Source organism: Mastigoproctus giganteus, chromosome 6, assembly GCF_048544385.1.
Source record: "Mastigoproctus giganteus isolate SK-2022 chromosome 6, ASM4854438v1, whole genome shotgun sequence".
Taxonomy (NCBI): domain Eukaryota; kingdom Metazoa; phylum Arthropoda; class Arachnida; order Uropygi; family Thelyphonidae; genus Mastigoproctus; species Mastigoproctus giganteus.
In genome coordinates, this window is record NC_143580.1 from 81,489,967 (window position 1) to 81,512,469 (window position 22,503).

General features: G+C 37.3%; 1 protein-coding gene across 1 annotated transcript in view; it reads right to left on the reverse strand.

Annotated features, from left to right (window-relative positions):
• The window catches only part of smo (smoothened, frizzled class receptor), a 289,675-nt gene that overhangs the window by 241,763 nt on the left and 25,409 nt on the right, over positions 1 to 22,503 (reverse strand). The window contains exons 2-3 of the mRNA XM_090376231.1: positions 16,496 to 16,726; positions 2,309 to 2,518 (exon numbers count right to left, since the gene is read on the reverse strand). Of these exons, the coding sequence (XP_090232357.1) occupies positions 2,309 to 2,518; positions 16,496 to 16,726 (441 nt within the window). The remainder of the gene's footprint in view (positions 1 to 2,308; positions 2,519 to 16,495; positions 16,727 to 22,503) is intronic.

Here is a 22,503-nt window from a genome sequence, read left to right on the forward strand (position 1 = left end):
AGGGGGGGATATTTATGACCAAAATCAAACCGCCAAAGGGGTAAAAATGGTTAACAAAATTCTAATTCAGTAAACCCAAATGCTGGTTTCTGGTTTGGTATGGTTGTTGAAAACTGTGTGGGCTGCTCAGCAATCTACCAGGGTACACAGAATTTATAGTTTCACCACTGCTGAAAAGTTTGACCACTATTTTAAACCAAAAGCACATTTAGTACTTTAAAAAAATATTTTCAGAATCCTCATCTCCTGTGCTAGCACAAAGCAACACAAAATTGCTAAATTTCTTTAATTTCAAAAAAAAAACAATGTTACAATTCAGGCATCAGCCACCAACAGCAATAGAGGATTCCTAACAAACACAATGTATGGTACTATATTTATCCAACACACAGTTAGTTCATGCTAATATCATTAGTTCTACCTGAATAATAATACTCATTACACCTCTTAACAACTGACCTACTGGTAACATCAAAATTACTCCTAGTAAACATCCTGGTTCTACCCATTTTCCTGACAATGCAAAATATTTATTTCTCTGACAATGGAACCTCCCAATAAAACTAAATCCTCTTGAACTAGATTAGTATGACCTTGACTCTTCTGTTTGGAGGTCCCCTAATTTGGAGGCCCAAATTAGGGGTGCACCAACCAGTCAATAAATACTGAGTGCCTGAGATGAATCCCCGGTTTTTTTTTCACCACAGCATCCACCCACTTCATCAGTAACTTGGTTTCATCTTGTAACGCACTTTTAATTTAAGATCTGTACACTCCTTGCATTCATGAACAAAGTAAAGGATGATTAGCTTGACCTTACAATACATGTTACCAGTCACGGAAATATACTGCAAGTATATTTCTGAAAAAACAATCATGTGATGAAACATTAAAAGTGGATCACATAGCAACCATTATTAAGGTAAGAATTAAACTTACAAATTACAGAATTAACTTTCCACACCATTACGGCAATTAAAAAAAAAAAGTTCTATTTATACCACCAATTTTAAACACACACACCAACCGTTTATGACTGATTGAATAATGAAATAAAACAAAAATAAAATGATAGAAAAGACTGTAAAATAATATTTACAAAAAACTTTTAATTATTTACAAAAAACTAAACTATAACAAAAATAAAATAAGTAAATAAATTAAAATGCATTAAAATATAAATATAAAAGTGAACCTGGTATTTAAGGATGTGTCGTTTAAGTCTCACTATTACTGAGGAAGGAGGCAGACACCTCCGAAAGCTCTAATAGTGTTTTTTATCGTCTTTTTATCGCTTTTATATTTATATTTTAATGCATTTTAACTTATTTACTTATTTTATTTTTGTTATAGTTTAGTTTTTTGTAAATATTATTTTACAGTCTTTTCTATCATTTTATTTTTATTTTATTTCATTATTCAATCAGTCATAAACGGTTGGTGTGTGTGTTTAAAATTGGTGGTATGAGTAATCCCAACCTCAGAGGCCTTATTGCAGATATAGTTCTATTTATACTCTGGCACACCACTAAGTCAGAGGAGTTAATTTTGACAATGAATACAATCTTAACCGTATTTAGCAGTCACACAGGCTTGAACCATGATCCACTCAAACAGGTGTGCATTACTTCACTTTTGCACTTAATCATGTCAGGCCTCAGCAGATAGTAAAAATTTATCTACTACTGAAACTTAAAAAGTTAAATTTACGAGGAGCTGAAAAAATGTAACTTATCAGAATTGGCTTTATTTACAATGGTCAAAAATAAGTTTACAAAATATTACATAAAATACCATCACAAAATTGCAAACTTCAGAGCTTTCAGTGTGCATGCACTCTCTGTGACTGCCAATTAACAACATGAAATTTTCGGAGCAAAAATAATTGAATTAAAAAGAAGACTGTTTCTTAATTTAGATTTTACTGTAATACACTAGTACAAGACACAAAAAGATGACTGCAAAAGGGGATGTCAACTTATATGGTGAATATATTAAGCACAAATTTTCATGGCAAAAAAACAGAAAACATATTTTGAGTTGACTTATATACCAAAATAGATAGTATTTTTCAAAAAAATTATGTGGTCTGAATGTCACAGATGGTGGAGGAACAAGAGTCTCGGCAGGTGTATGATTTTTTTGACATTTTGTTGGAATTTTCCTTTGTTATAAATCCATTATAACAAACACACTGAAGAAACAATTGTCAAGGTAAAACATGAACAAATTTGTATTTTCTGCATTAATCAACCCTTTGGTGCTTGTTTATACAGTATTTTAATATAAAGGTATTTATCTATCTTACCACAGTAAATACATTGCAGGCCAAGCATACTGAACCAGCAGTGAGTATAAAATTATGCACACTCTCATGTTCATCAGAAGTAAATAAAGGATTCTGGCACTGTAGCCCACAACCTTCTACTCCTTTGTACCAACTCTGGGGACTGTCTGTTTCTATCAAAGGATAAATGCAATGGGCAGTAGTGTTAAACTTTATTTCTTGAAGGCCATTCTGAAATAAATAAGGGTACATTAATATCTATTTCAGATGTAATAATATTTACTAGATAAAAAAAGAGGGAGGTACATCTTTAAAAATATTTGCATGTAATTTAATAATGGTAAATATGCAGTAATGACTACATTTAATTCTTGATACCAAGAATCATGAAATACAACCAAAATCTATTTGCACACAAATATTTTTTATTTGTGTGCAAATAGATTAAGCTTTTTAAGATATTACTACTAGAGGTGCTGCAAAATGTAATTTTGATTATTGCTTTTTTTATTATTTTTTTACACTTGAAAATTATGGTTACTGCTTTTGTACTTGACGTTTTGGTTACCCAACTATCTAATAAAATAAAGAAATTATATCAGCAATTAATACAGTAGTAGTTGGTTACTTTTAAAAAAAAAAAAAAAAAACTTTATACAGGATAATATATTCTTTATCATAAAGGTCATGTGACAGACCTACAGAAAACTTTATTTTGCCATATAATCAGTCCATTAGCCAAGGCAATCCACACCAAGCAAGTTTCTCATTGGTTTTACTAATATCGATTAAATTTCACTTCTTTCAGAAATCACTGAAGGCATTTAATACCATTTGTACCTTTTAATAACATTCTGGCTATCAGAAAAAAATCATTTAAAAATGACATTTTAAATTAAATTGTATTTCAGTTTCAATTATATTACATTTTAATTTAACAAAAAAAAAAAAAAAAAAACTTGTTTTTAAATTTTGAAAGATTAGTAAAATCCAATGTTATCATGCAACTGATCCATTAGCTAATGCAATCTATACCAAGGTAGATCTTTCATTGGTTTTACTAATCCTGACTGAGGTTATATCAATTAAATTTCTCTTCTTTCAGAAATACCTAAAATTTTTCGATAATACCATTTGAACCTTTTAATAACATTCTGGTGGTCGTTAGAATTTAATGGTCACTGTTGTCAGTGTAGTCCAGGAATCCATTCTGGCTTGTCTCCTAACCCAATAGACTTTTCTTCCTAAGCTTCTCATAAATTATGAAGTTGGGTGTCTGCAAAACAGATTCCATGTTTAATTTTTTTTAGTTCTTTTGTTTTCTTACACTATTTGTTCTATCCAGAGTTGGTGCATTTTTGAATATGTGGGTTTGACAATGATAGAATAATACTTGCAGCAGTTAGATGAGAGATATTCACAATATCTCTCATCAAAACATATGGTGCAAGAACGTTTGCTGATGCTATCGAGGCAGTGTTAGGTGGGTCGAAAAACTGCTAGCGTGGGGGGAATACAAGGACTAACAGATTAACAGTAGCCACTGGCAGAGGTGAAAGTGATTCTTGCACTGCTTCTATTGGAATGAGCAGCAGCTTGGAAAATAAGATGCAGGATATTTCAGAGACTGCTGGGAGTCATTGGGGTACAAGTAAACACATGGGTTGTATTAGGGTAGCTAAGAAAAAGAACAGGTGCATGTATACTTGTGTGTACACCAATGCTAGGAGTTTGGTAAATAAATTTGATGAATTTGAGGTATTGCTCAAAGCATCAAAGGCGGATATTGTTGGGATATCAGAGACATGGTGTCACACAGTTATAAGTAATGCAGAACAGGAATTTGGGGATACAACGTCTACAGAAAGGATAGACAGGATAGGAAGGGAGGAGGGGTTATGCTATTAGTTAAGAAACACATAAAATCCAAGGAAGTGAAACCAGTCGACATTGCTGGACAGTGCAGTGTCGAGTCAGTTTGGTGTGACATAAGCATTGGGAGATCAAAATTGAGAGCAGGAGTGTGCTATAGGCTTAATGACTCTGATGAGTATAATAAGAAACTGTACGGGGAAATAGAATGGGCCAGTAAATCAGAGAGTCTTATAATGGGGGATTTTAATTTCCCAGATATTGACTGGAATTTGGGGGCTGGTCACTCCCACACTAGCAAGGCTTTTGTGGATTTATTGGATGATTGTTTTCTACATCAGCATGTTTGGGAGGCAACTAGAGGGAGTAATACACTTGATTTGATTATCAGTAGTGATTCTTCATGCATTAAAAATCTGCAGATACAGGAACCACTAGGTGGCAGTGATCACAGTGTGCTGAAGTGGGATTTACCCAAGAAGGTAACTACCATCAGGGGTAAAGGGAAGGGTTATTGCTTTCATAAAGACAGTATTTAAATTCTATACAGTGGGACCAACTGATGATGTTACCAACAGCAAACTCAAAATGGGAAGCATTCAAAGAACTTATCTTGGAAGCTACTAGGCTTTACATACTAACTAAGAAATATTGTTCAAGGTTCAGGCTTAAATGGATGTCAGATGAACTAATGAGACATACGGCAGAGAAGAAAAATGCATGGAATACATATAAGTTGATCTGTAACCAAGTTACAAAGGAGGTTAGGCAGGCGAAGGCAGATTACCAGAAATCTTTGGCAAGGGATGCAAAGAAAAACAGCAAAGAGTTCTTTACTTATGTAAACTCTAGAAGGAAGGGGATGAATCAGATTGGTCCACTTGATATCGATGGTTCAACTGTTCATGATCCTGCTCAGGTAGCTAACAAACTAAATGAATATTTTGCATCTACATTCACACATGAGGGGTTATTCAGGAAGGGGAATGCCATAGATGAAGTAAACACTGGCAGTGAGCTAGATGATCTTGTAATAATTGAGAGTAAAGTGGAGGAGAAATTGTTGAAGATAAATACAAAAAAGGCACCTGGGGTGGATGGGATCTATCCAGTTATATTAAAGGAGACAGCAAAGGAAGTAAGCAAACCGTCAGCCATAATTATGACAGCTTCCTTGGACTCGGGGAGGTACCCACAGACTGGAGATGTGCAAATGTAACCCCAATTCACAAAGGAGGATCAAAGGCTGACACAAGTAATTATAGACCTGTGAGTTTAATTTCTGTTCCAGGAAAATTAATGGAAGCACTGGTTAAAGAAGCACTGCAGGATCATCTTCACAAGAATTCAGTTATAGCTCAGACACAGCATGGTTTTGTTAAGGGAAGGTCTTGCCTGGTCAATTTGATTGGATACTATGATGTAGTCACAAAAGAATTGGATGCAGGGAATAACTCTGATATTATATATTTGGATCTTAGAAAGGCTTTTGACACTGTTGCACACGGAAGACTGCTGCACAAATTGGAGCAGTGTGGCATTGGTGGCAAATTGTTGCTACCAATGCCACACTAAATAGTGACAGAAGACAGAGAGTGGTAATTAATGGACACTGCTTAATGGACTAATGTTATTAGTGGAGTCCCTCAGAGTTCAGTGTTGGGTCCATTGTTGTTTTCTGTATTTATAAATAATATTGATGATGGTATATCAGGCTTAATGTCCAAGTTTACAGATGATACAAAGGTTGACAGGGTTGTTAAGGACGTTACTGACGCTATGCTGCTGCTGCAACACGATCTGGAAAGGTTGAGCAGATGGGCTGAGAGGTGGCAAATGAAGTTTAACATTGACAAATGTCAAGTACTACATATGGGAAACAGCAACCCCAGAGCAACTCTGTATCAACTCTGTGGTACAACACTGACAGTGGTAGAGAATGAAAAGGACCTGGGGGTAATTGTGCAGGCAGATATGAAGTTCTCTGAGCAGTGCAGATGGGCTGCAAGAGTAGCTCATGGTGTCTTATCAATGATATACAGGAATTTTTCTAGCAGGGATAGGGAGGTGATTATTCCCTTGTATAAGGCAATGGTCAGGCCACACCTTGAGTACTATATACAGGTCTGGAGGCCTCATTTCAAGAAGGATGTAGAGCTGCTGGAACGAGTACAGAGAAAGGCAACAAGGTTAGTGAACGGAATGAAGGGTTGCTCTTACGAAGAAAGGCTTTAAGTTTTGCAAATTACAGTGTCTGGAGACTAGGCACCGGTGAAGTGATCTGATAGAGGTGTACAAAGCCTTGAATGGTTTGAGCATGCTCAATGCTGATGGGATACTGCCTCTTGCTCTCAGAATAATCACCTGAGAGGGCATAAATTCAAATTGAGGAAAGACAGATGTAGGATAAATGTGCGGAAATTTGCCTTTAGCCAGCGGGTAGTTGGTTGGTGGAACAGACTTCCATCCCTTGTTGTGGAAGTTGATAGCCTAAATAAATTTAAGGCTCAGCTGGACAGGTATTTCGAACGAATGGAGGGGTGAAGTGGAAGGGTTTTTTTTTTTTTTTTTTTGGCTGATGCTGAAGCTTGCTTTCTTGCATCACATGCCTCTATTAATGCTAATATATTCAGTGACATCATCTATGGGTTTTAGGTATATCAGTGTGTGTGTGTGTGTGTGTGTGTGTGTGTGTGTGTGTGTGTGTGTGTGTGGTCACAGGCCAACTCATACAACTTTCAAAGGCCAACTAATAAGTGTAGGCTGAATAACACATGGGGGAAAACCCTATTCCTTCAATCTGAGATCAGCTAACTACAGCCTTGATTGAAGAGGAATTGAGAAATCCTTATAGTCAGAGATGGAAATCAAACCCAAACCTCCCCAAACAAGTAACAAGTGCCAAACCACTAGACAGTAGAATCTCAAACTACATACTGGAGTTGGAATATACTGCATCCAAGTATGGAAACCTGATCTTAAAAAAAAAAAAAAAAAAAAAAAAAATTAAGCTTTTTGAAAGATGGGCAATTCACATGGTGAGATCAGTACGAGGAAAGAATTCAATTACATGGGCTACAGAGTTTAGCAACCAAGCACCTTACAGGGGACCTGACTGAGGTTTATAGACCCCAAGACAGTTTAGTAAAATGAATGAAGGCGAAATTTTCACTCATAAAAAATTCCAGAATCCTAGTTCTGGAATTTTTTTATAAGAGTGAAATTAATAAATAAATTCAAAATATTAATGGATTCAAATTACAGGGAAAGAGGTTTAGAATGTGGGAAGTTCTCTTTTAGCCAGTGAGCAGCTGATTACTGGAACAAGTTGTCTCCACGGGTAGTTGAGGCTGACAGTTCGAAGAAATTCAAAGGTCAAGTGGATGATTACCTATGTGAAGAGGGAAGCACATAATTTGTCTATTTTCATATCTACTTTTATTTTTTTTTTATTGCTGGTGCAGCAAAAGCCTGTGGCTTCCTCGCACTATATGGCTAATACTAATAAGTGAACTTGGAGTATATTATCCTACTCATAACTGATCTCCTGATGCATACTTACGTTTGTGACTCATAATACATAACAGTGACTCATGAGAGGGGGAAGAGAAAGAATAAAGAGGGAATTCAATGTCATAGCAAATACAAAGTATCCACTTTTCATTCAGACAAGCAAGAATTCTGTACTTGAACTAGATGATACCTTATAGATTAATAGAGACAGTAATGCATGTGTCTTTAGGCTAAATGCAGCCCCCACTCTAGAGCTGTACCCATTATGAAGACAGATGACTCATCCTATCTGTAGTTTAATCGAGATTTATGTACATTCAATTTACAAAAAAAAAGTTTATATAAATGCATATATGATTTATAGGAATTACTTTAGTATAATAGTTTTCTACAAGTGGAACCCCAACTTACATGAATTCTCACTTATGCAGAGGTACCAGGAACCTAAACTTTACATACTTTGAGATTCTACAGCACCTGTCAATATACACTGAGTGATCACTGAATTATGGTCACCCCTATGAAAACAGAATGCGACCCGTTGACCACGTGAGGTACGAGAGTGCGGAGTTAGTCGATCTACATAGCATAAATGTGTCAGTGGTTCAGTAGGTAGTAAAATTCTGAGCGTGATGGGTAATAGGAAGGATTTAACGGACTTTGATAAAGGACAGATTGTGGATGCTCGACAAGCTGGTGCTTCGATTTCCCAAATGGCTGAACTGGTGGGGTGTTCAAGAACCGCCGCAGTTAAAGTGTACCAGGACTGGTGTCAAGATGGTCAACCAACGACCTGACGGTGAAACTGCAAAGGTCAGCGAAAGGTTAACATCAAGAGAGGTTAGAGGTGAACGCCGGGTCCAATGACTCGTACAGGCTAACAGGCACAACACCACTGAAGAGTTGACTACCCAATACAACATGGGCCAACCCAGAACAATATCTGACTGCATCCGCCCCTAACCAAGGTTCATCAGCGTAAAAGACTCACCTGATGCAAAGAGCATGCAAGTTGGACGTTAGAAGACTGGAAAAAGGTGTGCTGGTCAGATGAGTAACGTTATTTACTCTACACTGTGGATGGTTGTGTAAGGATTTGGCATCAACAACATGAGGCTCTTGATCCATCATGCATGGTATCAAAAGTGCAGGCCGATGGAGGCAGTTGTATGGTGTGGGGCATATTTCGTGGCAGGAACTCTGACCCCTGGTGCATGTGGAACAATGTATTTTTATTTGTGTGCAAATAGATTAAGCTTTTTAAGATATTACTACTAGGGTTGCTACAAAATGTAATTTTGATTATTGCGTTTTTTATTATTATTTTTTTACACTTGAAAATTGTAACACCCCGCTTTGTTACAATTTTTCCCAAATGGCAACGGTGTCTTCCAAGATGACAATGCACCAAGTCATCGGGCACTTGTTTTGCAGGAATGGTTTGAGGAACACAGTTCTGACTTGCAGCATATCGATTGGCCTCCGAACTCCGCTGATATCAATCCCACTTGTGGCACACTATGGAAAGGCATATCAGGCGTCTGGATACACCAATTACCTCCATACCTGCATTGCTGGGTGCATTACACACAGCTTGGTTGGCCATACCTCCCGAACGCTTCTGACATCTTGTGGAATCAATGCCATGTTGGATAGTTGCAGTACTGAGGGCAAAGGGAGGACCTATAAAGTATTAGGTAGGTGGTCATAATTCAGTGATCACTCAGTGTATACTATCAGGTACAACATAACTTGAAATAGCTGTTTACAAATGAGAAGCTAATTCTTTTTAAAAAGAAAAGTAAAAAATTCTTTAGTGTTAGCTTCTTCGATGATAAGCTGCATTTCAAGGTTCTTGCATATTTGAAATAGATAATAAAGTTGTATTTTAATCTTGCTGATATTTAGGGCACTCAATAAACATGTTTACTGAATGCCCATGCTGCCAGGATTGAATAATAGTGAGTATACTGAGGCAGTTCACTTCCAGCTAATAAGTAGAGATGTGAAAGGAGTATGTCAAATATGGGTCCTGGCAAGGATAACGTTTTGTCAATTTGAGTAGAAACTCCAAAGTTGTGGATCATGTTTGATCTCAAAACCTTCATGAGTTAAGATGGGTATGCCATATTTATTTCAAATGCAAAATGATAAGTTCATCATACTGAGGACTAATATGATTCATTTCAGTATCTGTCTGATTTTTGGCATCCTGATCAGCATATTCATTTCATAAGATCCCAGAATCTGCTGGGATCCAGCAAAAGATCATACACTGTTGATTTTCTTGAATTTTTCATAACTGAAATTTGATTTCATTCAGAATGAAGTACTTGTTAGTGGATCCTGTTTGCGATATATTTCACTTGAATCAGTAAAAAATTACATATTTAAAGGCATATAATTCTGCAGTAAAATTACGGCATTCAAATGGAAGGTAAGTTGATATAAGTACAGTCGGTCCTCGTATAACACGTGTTTGCATTACACGAATTCGATCATACACGATTTATAAATAGGGGAACGTTATCTTATATAACACGAACCGAATTCGCTTATACACGATTCGCCTTTGTGTTTACAAGAAATGGCAGTCAAACGCGGAATCACCCCAACTGAACGCAACACGATAGGAACGAAGAAGATTCTGAAAATGTATTTATGTGTTTTATATCAGTGAAGGGGAAACACATTTCACCATAATAACGTAAAAACCAACACAATTACAGCTATCGATATAATAGCAAATGCAATTAGATGGAGTTTACTACCAGCTTATAACAGATTGCACTAGCAGAAACGCAAATGGAAATTGTTTTTATTGTTTTATGGTAGTAACCCCCAGAAATGTGCTTTAGTAAAATGTGAGGTGTTAATAGTGTATCTCGGCCTTTACGGTGTTGTTTATTCAGTTGCTACACGCGCGCAGCTTTGTTTATGTATATCAAGCGTGCCTCCTCATCTTGTAATTTTGCTTTATTCCCTAAAAATTAGTAAAATACTTAAAAGGTGTGAAAAGGAAGCGTCCTGGCTAAGACACTGCAGATTCAGAGAGAGAAAAAAAGAAGCAATATCGATAAACAGAGGCGGACTGGGTCAAAAATTTTTACCCGGGAAAATTTGTAGTGGCCTCATAATACGGTTTATGGCCAAAATCACACCGGCCTCTGGCCCACCGCGGTTTCCCCCGTAAGACTTATGGCCAGTCCGCTTCTGTCGATAGAGAAAAAATATGAAATTGTGAAACGCTTTGAGCGAAATGAAAGACCATGTGATATTGCACGTGCTACAGACCTAAATGAGGCAACGCCGAGAATTACAAAGAATGCAGAGAAAATAAAAACAACTTTCATAGCGGGAACAACTCAAAGTGTAATTAAAATCCATTAGATTAAGACAAGAATTGGAAGAGATGGAACGGCTGTCATCTGTTTGGATAGAAAATCAAACAAAAAACAAGTTTGCTTACGATAGAAGCAAAAGCATTAGCAATATTTTATTACGACTTACGTATTATAAAATACGTAAGTATTTTATTACGACTATTTTATTTAATATAATAATTTTTTTACGAATAAAATACGTATTTTATCCGTAAAAAATACTTTTTTAGTATTAAAAAATACTAAAAATACTTTATTATAATATAATATTATTTTTATTACGTATTTTAATCGTTATGAAATACGTAAGTATTTTATAACGATTAAAATTACCCGATTATTTATTGTGTTTGGTAATGTTTTGGTTCCAAATGTGTGTTCAATCTTGGGTGGTCGGCACCTAACCCCAATTTTCCCATAGGGCCTGTTGTTTATATTGCGCGATTTTGCATTGCACGAGGGTTTCTAGGAACGCAACTATCGTGCTATACGAGGACAGACTGTATCAGGACGTTGGTTGCTGCTGTATTAAATTTCACATCAAATTTTGAACCATAATGCAAGAAATCTGTGAGAAATCTAGATAATTCAAAAGGTAACATTGTTGTACTCGTTGGCACCAATGTTATTAAGAGTAGGAGAATGGCAAAATTACTTAGCAAGTACAGGTCAATGTTGAAAAAAAAAAAAAAAAAAGCTGCGAGTTAGGATTGAAATTGAAGGTGTCAGCAATTTTTTTGTTATTTGGTTTTTAGGAGCATTAGCAACTAAGGCCATATTGCTCTGGGGATATGTGGTGGTCATTTCTTGACCTTTCCACATCCTCTATGTGGTGGTCATTTCTTGACCTTTCCACATCCTCTATGTGGTCACAGGATCAAACCCCGGTCTAATCAAGAAGCGTGTGCTATGAACTGCTGCTCCTGCCCACCTGGCTATGGAGGTACACTGTCTGCAGTTCTGCCCAGACACAATAGGAGGGAGAATATGATCAGAGGCTTGTCAATCAATTCGACCCTTGAGAGATTATGCAAGGCTCATGGGGTAGACTTTTTTTCAGCCTGGTCTGTGCTTGTTAATAGGAAAGACTGCTCCTACAGGGATGGCACTTAAATAGAAAGGGTGCAAGAATATTTGCTGATACAATCGAGGCAGTGTTAGATGTGTCAGAAAACTGCTAGCTTGTGGGGATACACGGACTAATAGATTAACAGTACCCGCTGACAGAGGGGAAAGTGATACTTGTACTGCTTCTATTGGAATCAGCAGCATCCTGGAAAACAAGGTGCTGGGGATTTTGGAGATTGCTGGGAGTCATTGCAGAACAAGTAAATACATGGGCTGTGTTAGGGTAACTAAGAATAAGAACATTTGCATGTACACCAATGCTAGGAGTGTAGTAAATAAACTTGATGAATTTGAGGTGCTGAGCAAAACATCAAAGGCAAATATTGTAGGGATATCAGAGACATGGTGTCACACATATCTAAGGAATGCAGAATTGGAATTAAGGGAGTACAATGTGTACAGGAAAGATAGACAAGATAGGAAGGCAGGAGGGGATTATGCTATTGGTTAAGAAACAAAATCTAAGGAAGTGCATCCGGTTGGCACGGGTGGACAGTGCAGTGCGAGTCAGTTTGGTGTGACAAAAGCACTGGAAAAACAAAATTGAGAGTAGGAGTGTGCTATACGCCAAATGACTCTGATGAGTATAATGAACAGCTGTACAGAGACAGAGTGGGCCAGGAAATCAGATTGTCTTATAATGGGGGATTTTAATTTCCCCAATATTTACTGGAACATGTGGGTTGCTCATTCGCACACTAGCCTTGCTAGTGTGCGAATGACCAAACCACATGTTCCAGTCAATGTTTTGTGAATTTATTGGATGATTGTTTTCTACAGTCGCATGTTCAGGAGGCAACCAGAGGTAGTAAATACTCTTGATTTGATTATCAGTAGTAACTCTTCATGCATTAAGAATCTGCAAGTGAAGAAGCCACTAGATGGCAGTGATCACAGTGTACTGATGTGGGATTTAATCAAAGAGGTAACTACTACAGTGGTCTCAGAATTTTTAAATTCTATACAGTGGGACCAACTGATGATGTTACCAACAGCAAATTCTAAATGGGAAGCATTCAGAGAATTAATCTTGGAAACTACTGGGCTTTTCATACCAACTAAGAAATATTGTTCAAGATTTAGGCCTAAATAGATGTCAGATGAACTAATGAGATTTGGGGCAGAGAAGAAAAATGCACGGGATACATATAAATTATCAGTTGACACAGAAGCCTATGGCAGATATAAGCTAGTCTGTAATTAAGTCACAAAGGAGATCATTCAACAGTTAGCATTAGCAAAGGCACATGATACAAGAAAGCAAGCTTATATAGAATCAGCCAAAAAAAAAAAAAAAAAAACCCTTATTTCACCCATCCACTCGCTTCAAATGTTTGTCAAGTTCTGCCTTGAATCTATTTAAGCTATCAACTTCTACAAGGACAGATGGAAGTTTGTTCCAGCAATCAACCACCCGCTGGCTAAAGGCAAACGTCCACAGATTAGGCGGGCAAAGGCAGATTACAAGAAGTCTTTGCAAAGAAAAGCAGCAAAGAGTTCTTTACTTATGTAAATACTAGAAGAAAGGGGATGAATCAGATTGATCCACTTGATATTGATGGTTCAACTGTTGATGATCCTGCTCAGGCAGCTAACAAACCAAATGAGAATTTTGCATCAACATTTACACATGAGCAGTTATTCAGGGTGGGGAATGCCAAAGGTGCATTAAAATCTGGCAGTAAGCTAAATGATTTTGTAATAACTGAGAGCAAAATGGAGCAGAAATTGTTGAAAATAAACATAAGGAAGGCACCTGGGGTGGATGAGATCTAGCCAGTTATATTAAAGTAGGCAGCAAAGGAAGTAAACAAACCCTTAGCATAATTATTATGAGAGCTTCCTTGGACTCAGGGGAGGTACCCATGGACTGGAGATGTGCAAATGTGATCCCAACTCATAAAGGAGGATCAAAGGGTGACAAGTAATTACAGACCTGTTAATTTCCTGTTGTTAATGCAGGCACTGGTTAAAGAAGCACTGCAGGATCATCTAGACAAGACTTTTATAGTTCGGACTATAAAAATATAAAAAGCAGTTATAGTTATAGACAGTTAAAAGACTATAAAAAGACAGTTATAGTTTGGCCACAGCATGGGTTTGTTAAGGGGAAGTCTTGTCTGTCCAATTTGATTGGATACTATGATGTGGTAACAAAGGAACTGGATGCAAAGAATAATTTTGATATTATATACTTGGACCTAGGAAAGCTTCTGATACTGTTGCACATGGAAAACTGTTGTACAAATTGGAGCAGTGAGGCATTAAGGTCAAGTTGCTGCTATGGATAAAGGGATGGTCGAGTGGGAGAAGACAGAGTAGTAATCAATGGACAGTGCTCTTCATGAACTAATGTTATTAGAGGAGTACCCCAGGGTTCAGTGTTGGGTCCATTGTTGTTTTCTGTATTTATTAATGATATTGATGAAAGTATATCAGGCTGCATGTCTAAGTTTGTAGACAATATCTTGTTTGGCAGGGCTGTTCATCACACTAATGACAGTACGCTACTGCAACAGGATCTAGAAAAGTTGAGCAGATGGGCTGAGAGGTGGTAACTAAACGTTTAACATTTACAAATGCAAAGTATTGCATATGAGGCAGTAACACCAAGAGTAACGTATCAACTCTGTGGTACTACACTGACAGTGGTAGAGAATGAAAAGGACCTGGGTGTAATTGTGCAGTCAGATATGAAGTTATCTGAGCAGTGCAGACCGTCTGCAAGAGTAGCTCATGGTGTCTTGCCAATGACATACAGGTTTTTCTAGCAAGGATAAGGAAGTAATTATTCCTTTGTATAATGCAATGGTCAGGCCACACCTTGAATACTGTATATAGGTCTGAAGGCCTCATTTTAGGAAGGATGTAGAGTTGCTGGAACAAGTAAGGAGAGGGGCAAAAAGATTAATGAATGGAATAAAAGGTTGCTCTTAAGAAGAAAGGCTTAAGTTTTGCAAATTATAGTGTCTGGAGATTAGGCACCTGCATAGAGATTTGCTTGAGGTGTATACAGCTTTGAATGGTTTCAGCAAGCTCAATGCTGATAGGATTCTTCCTCTTGCCAGATTAATTGCCTGAGGGGACAAATACAAATTGAGGAAAGACAGGTGTAGAATGATGTGCAGAAGTTTGCCTTTAGCTAGCGGGTGGCTGATTGCTGGAACAAACTTCCATCTGTCGTAGAAGTTTACAGCTTAAATAAATTCAAGGCAGAATGCACAAATATCTGTAGCAAATGGATGGTGAAATGGGAAGGATCCAAGCAAATTATAATAATAAAGAAATTATTTATAGCATACAAATATTAAAAAATGTTTATTCTTTATCATCACTCATTGCTGGTTCAACACTCTTTGTTGGAAGCACAACAATATAGAAGGAGTCGTCTTCTTCAGAAATGCTTCAAGAGTCATTTGTTTCCTAGACAGTCTTCTCTTTCTTTATAAATTTTAAGATAGCATGCATAAGCATTTTTTAAATCTGTAGCAACTTTTCTAGTGTACTTGAAATTTGAATCTTGTGACTCGAAAATCTCAATTACTTTTTCTGTGTGTTGAAAAGCTTCATCAAGCCCCTTGAGAGTGAAGGAACAAACAGGAGTTTCAGCTGTTAAATCATCTTCCTCGGCATCTTCATATTTTACCATTTCAAGGAGGTCTTCATTTGTGAACCCCCCATTGTGTGCTTGAAGCAGTCCAGTGACATCAGTTGTAGTAACCTTAAGCTGCAATTGGTTAGCAATATTAAACTTCTGTTTCATTTTGTACAATCTCTGCAGATTCTTGAAGTCCTTCAAAATTATCAATAAACTGAGGAAATTTATTCCAAACAGCCTTCAAATTTATCCCCCTTAAAAAGCCAGATAAATTTGAAATAAAGACAAGACAGCGAAAATGAAGAGCGACACAACCACTCTTTGTAATGTCAGCATGGTAACTGCTTTATGTTATGTGAGTCAATGACACACTCTCGTCTGTCTGAACAAACACACACATAGTCCGAAATGCCATATTTATGAAAGTTTAGCATTTATTTATTGCAATTAATGTTCATATTTTTGATTTTGTTGACACTTGATACTTGAAAAAAAGAACTCATAAACCCAGGAACTCATAAAGTGAAAACATAAAGTAGCAACTGCCTGTATTTAATATTATTATGTATGTATGTATGTACATGCACGCAGATTCTGAAAAAAATATATATATAAATAGCACTATTATAAATAATAATACAAGTTTTGATGAAATCAATTAAACCTTCATTCCTGTAATAAACTATTTAATACAAATCACATTAAGAACCTCACTCGGCATCCTGAAGGAAAGTCTTCTTCTTTCTCACAACGAAGAAATTCTGGCCAACCATGAACAATTTCCACTATTCTACAAACTCCTCTTGTAACCCGGCACATTTCCTGTGTTGGAAGAAAAACTTTATCATCCTCACATTTTGGAAGATAGACTCCACACAGTAATGGCTGAATCACAGCCCAACATCTAGGAACATTCTGTAGTGCTTTCCAAAGGGCAAGTTTATCCTAAAATAAAATTTAAAAAAGTTTATAAACTGTGAAAGGCAAGAGTCCTGCTATGACTAGAATGGAAATGGAAACCTGCCCCAGGTACATCAAATTCAGGGGTACAAAAATGTACGATTTAAGAATAACATATGTATGTACTGTAATGCATTACGGCTTAAATCTGCAAAAGAGATTAGACGATGTGTATTTTAGTGCAATTGCATCATTTATACACAACTAAATAAAGATTAGCAAATTTGCAATAGCGGCATCATTTAAGTTAAATCTCATATTGTGAATACGTTCATGACGAGTTGCCATGACATTGCACTACTTCGAATAAGTAACGCTTCCCCGAAGGAGAAGACTGTTCTTACTTATTCTCAGTGGATAACACCACCCAGGTGGCACCGTTTCAGGACTATTTTGTATTTGCGTGGGATAATAATTCAATTTTCCGGTTGTCCCTATTAGACTTAAAGGAAAAAGGTAGAGGGAAAGTAATAGTAGGAGTGAAAGAGGAAAAGAAACGGTGTAGAAGAATGAAAGGGACAGTAACTCCTTCAACTCACGCCACTCAAAAACTCAAACTCCTCGAATAGGCAACGCTTCCCCAGTGGAGAAATACTGTTGTTACCTATTCTTGGAAATTCCGGACATCATCAGGTTCCTCCTGGTGTCGTTTCAGGGCTATTTTGTATTTGTGTGGGATAATAACTCGACTATCCAGTTGTCCCTATTAGACTTAGAAAAGCAAAAAGGTAGAGGGAAAGTAATAGTAGGAGTGGAAGAGGAAAAGAAACGGTGTAGAAGAATGAAAGGGACAGTAACTCCTTCAACTCACACCATTCAAAAACTCCTCGAATAGGCAACGCTTCCCCAGTGGAGAAGCTGTTGTTGCCTATTCTTGGAAACTCCGGACGTCATCAGGCTCCCCCGGTGCTGTTTCAGGCCTATTTGGCCCTTCTTCGGTGGGTGGGTAGGTACCCAAGTGATGTAATGATGGCAAAATAGTTGAAGTATATCTTCACAATATGAGAGATGCCTGATGGTATATGATATAAGTTAAGACTCTAATGCATTAGGGCTTAAAGCCTCAAGCTGCGAAAGAGATTAGACTATGTGTATTTTAGTACAATTGCATCATTTATACACAGCTAAATAAAGATTAGAAAATTTGAAATAATGGCATCGTTTAAGTTACATCTCATATTATGAATACCTTCACGACGAGTTGCCATGACATTGCACTACTTCGAATAAGTAATGCTTCACCTGAAGGAGAAGACATTACTTATTCTCAGTGGATACCACCACCCAGACGGCACCATTTCAGGGCTATTTGACCCTTCTTCGGTGGGTGGGTGGGTGAGTAGGTATCTCACCCACCATCAGGCATCTCTCATATTGTGAAGATATACTTCACAACTGCTTTGCCATCTTTACATCACTTGGGTACCTACCCACCCACCAAAGAAGGGCCAAATAGCCCTGAAACGGTGTCATCTGGATGGTGGTGGTATCCACTGAGAATAAGTAACAACAGTCTTCTCCTTCGGGTGAAGCATTACTTATTCGAAGTAGTGCAATGTCATGGCAACCCGTCATGAAAGTATTCACAATATGAGATGTAACTTAAACGATGCCGCTATTGCAAATTTCCTAATCTTTATTTAGCTGTGTATAAATGATGCAATTGCACTAAAATACACATATGTATATACTGTGAAAGGCAAGGTCCTGCTAAAACTAGATGGAAATGGAAACTTGCCCGAGGTACATGAAATTCAGGGGAACAAAAATGTAGCTATTAAAAATAATATATGTGTATACTGTATATACATATAAATACATATATATAATTATATATAAATATATACAGTGGATTCTGGTTATTTGGGCCACCAGTTGATCGGGGGTAGCCGCTTATTTGGGGTAAATCTTAAAAAACAGAACCGAATTGAGAAAATAGCCAGCAGGGTTTACTACGTTTAATTAGGACGACATGCCGTTCAATCGGGGCAGGAGACCGCAGCACTGGAGATTACCTAATGATTGTCTCTGACCGTACCACGTGGTTCAGTCGGATTTCTGGAGGTCAATACCATAAAACAATAAAAACAATTAGCAGTCACCTGTTTATTGGGCTTTTCTGTTAGTGCAATCTATCATAAATGGATAGTAAACTTGAAATCTTATTGAATTTGCGATATTACCGACAGCCGGAATTCTGCGAGTTATTATGGTGAAATGTGTTTACACTTCCATGGAATCTTCAATCATATAAAAAAAATTAATTTTCAGATCTTCTCTTCATTCCTCTTTTTAAAGCTTCGTAACTTGTTACTCCGTTCTCACTTACCCGTATCGTGTTATTTGCAATTTGTGTGTGCAGTGTTCTTTGTTATTGATTGCTTATCTTTTTACTGTTTTAAATTTTAACCCCCCACCCACAAATCTCAGTAAATAAATGTCAACTATGTAGTTAGTATATACATATTACAGTACATATTAATTATTCCGATTATCACATATATTCTTCCAATTTTCATGTATCATTTAATTTTTTAATTGGTAAGGTAATAAAGGGTAAATCTGTGCTTAATATCTTTTATAGCCTGTGGATAATATTCCTCATATTTTCACTAATTAGAATTGCTGTTTAAGAGAATTAAAATTCAATTCACAAACGTGATCACAATGACCGGCGCTTACTACACGTCGTATAGCGAACGGTACTTTACTGAGGTGACTCCATCGTAACGTGATTTGCTTGTACAGTGAACTAATTGTAAAGTGGGGATCCATTGTATTTTTAACTTTTTTTACGTGAAACTTCAGATAATTGTGGCAGCCGCTTAACCGGGGTAAAATGCACTAGTCCCAATGTGTCCGAAGTAACCGGAATCAACTGTGTATATATATATATATATATTTTTTTTTATGAAAACCCCAAACACGAGAGGTATTAGAACCTATAGTCCTTAGTACTGAGCTTGGGTTTGAGGTTGAGAAGATGAAAGAAGATATTTGTTGACGTCGGACTTGAACATCTGTAGGCGGTAAACTTCAGGAAATACGTATGAAGGAAGGTTGTTCCAGAAAACAGCAGTTGAATGAATAAACAAGGAAGACGAAAAGTTGGTTCTGTGAGTTTCAAACTGGACAGAAAATGGATGTTGGCTGGTGGCAGCAAGTGTTTGGACTGTTTTGAAAGAGAGAGCGGGAATTATAGAAGTCAATTCAGAAGAACAGTGCCCATGGAAGTGTCTGTAGAAAAGACATGCACAGAAACAGTACGTCTATGAGACAGCGAGTGGAGAGACTCTGTTAGAGAGAAGTCAATAATTAAACTAACTGCCCTCTTCTGAATGGAATCTAGAAGCCTGAGAGAGGTTTTAGTGCAGATGTGGGAACAATATTCCATGGTGGGGGGGGGGTTACGATTTGTACAGAGTGAACAGCTGTTTGGAAGAAAAGTAATGCCGAGAAGGAAAGAGAAAATCAAGTTTTTTAGATGCAGAGGAAGCAATATTTGTATTGTACTTGTGCCAAGAGAGATTAGAAATCAGGATAATCACCAAAAGAGATATATCATTTAGCTTAGAAATCGGAGTTTCACCAAAGATAAGTATAGGAGCAGAAGAATCCTTTTTGCGAGATATAAGACAAGACTGAGTTTTAGAAGGATTGAAATCAACTAAATTCTCTTTACCCCACTGGAGAATTACCTGGAGATCGACATTTAAGGAATTGATAGCAGATATTTCAGAAGTTGAAGCTAATTGAGCAGGGCAAGATTTCTTGAAATGGAAAGTGGAATGCAATGTGCTATCATCAGCAAAACCATGGATAGGATTTCCAGTCAATGGAAGAAGGTCATTAATATACAAGAGGAAAACAGTGGGGGAAAGAACTGAACCTTGGGGGACACCAGCATTAGTGAAGAAGTTAGAAGACAGAGAGCAATCTACCATCACCCTCAGTGAGTGATTACAGAGAAAACTGGATAACAAATTACAAAAAACAGTTGGCAAACCATAAGATGGAAGCTTGTTTAGAAGACCTTTATGGCAAACACGATCGAAAGCCTTTGAGATGTCAAGGGCAACTGCTTCTGTTTCACCAAACGTTTCCATTGAATTAGTCCATAAATGGGTAACATAAGCCAGAATATCACCAGTGGATTGACACTGCTGGAATCCATACTGGCGATCGTTGATTAGATGGAATGTTTCTAGATAGTTTAAGAGTTGGCGGTTAATTGATTTCTCCATTAACTTTGAAAGAGTAGAAGTAACCGCAATTGGACAATAATTGGATGGGAGGGATTTGTAACCGTTTTTAGGAACTGGCTGGATATGAGGAAATTTCCAGGCAGAAAGAAAAACACCTTTGGAATAAGAAAGTGAAAAAAGCAGTAAAGAACAGGAGTAAGTTCAGGAGCACAGGTTTTGAGAACAAGTGCAGAAATACCATTGGGACCTGGAGCTTTCTTAGCATCAAGATTCGTCAAAATCCTTCTGACATCCTTTTGACGGAAGACCACAGGTGGCATTGGATGGAGCGTGTTGGGAATGGTGGGAGGTGTTTTACCAAGATCATGAATACACGAGTTGGAAGAAAAATAGAATGCTAGCAGGTCAGTTTTATCCTTGGCTGAAGTGACAACAGAACCATCTGGTTTGGACAGAGGTGGGAGCAGAGATGGGCAAAAGTTGCAGCCAATAGCTTTGGAAAGAGACCAGAATGCTCGGCTACCATTATGGCAAGAAGCAAGTTTTCTACTATTAGCCTGTTCAAAATCTAGTTTGAATTGATTAATAACTGGTTTACAATTATTGCGAGCTTATGGTGTATGCAGAAAATAAAACTGAGGAATTGGAAACAAACCAATTACGATATGCAATGTCCTTCTCTTGAACAGCCTTAGCACGTTTATTGGAAAATCAAATTTTCGATAAAGGAATCGGAGATTTTAAAGTGGACTGTGGAATAAAGGATTCCATTCCTACAAGAATAATTTCACTGACACAATCTGAGCAAACATTGACATCAGAAGTTTTGAAACAGTAATCTGACCAAGGAAAAGAAAAGAAATCTCGCAGGTCATCCCATTTTGCATTCTTGTAATGCTAAACAATACAAGGTTGGAAATAGCCATGAGATAAAAGCTCCACTGGAGAAGAGACAGTCACCAAGTTGTGATCTCAGGTGCCTAAAAGACAAATCACTTCGACCGTGTACTTAGAAGGGTTGCTTGTGAGAAAAAGATCAAGCGTGTTGGCTGTATGGTTAGGATTGTCCGGTATTCTTTTAGGTAAATAAACAATCTGTGCAAGGTCATTAGTAATTGCAAAAGCCTCAGTATCTCGACCAGCTGGGTCAGTGTGACTAGAAAATGGAAGCCAGCTGGAGTTGTGAACATTAAAATCACCGAGGAAAATAACCTCACTGTTAGGAAAGTTGGACTAGAGAAAATCAAGTTGCAAAGAGAGGAAGTCAAAGAGCTCCAAGAGATTGAATTTGACACAACGAGGTAAAGAGATTTTAAGCCAGAGAAGATTGAAAAGAGGAGATTCCAAATTATTCCAGATTCCGTTCTGATATTCCGTCAGAGACAGGGAATATTAGAACGGACATATGCACAAGTACCACCTTTGAGGCAAAAGGAATCATACAGCGAATCATAAAGGACGACATTCTAATATTTCTATTAAAGTTCATAAAAATATCAGATTATTGTCTTGCAAATTTAAGCAGCAATCAAACACTTTTTGCTCAAGTCTTAAATG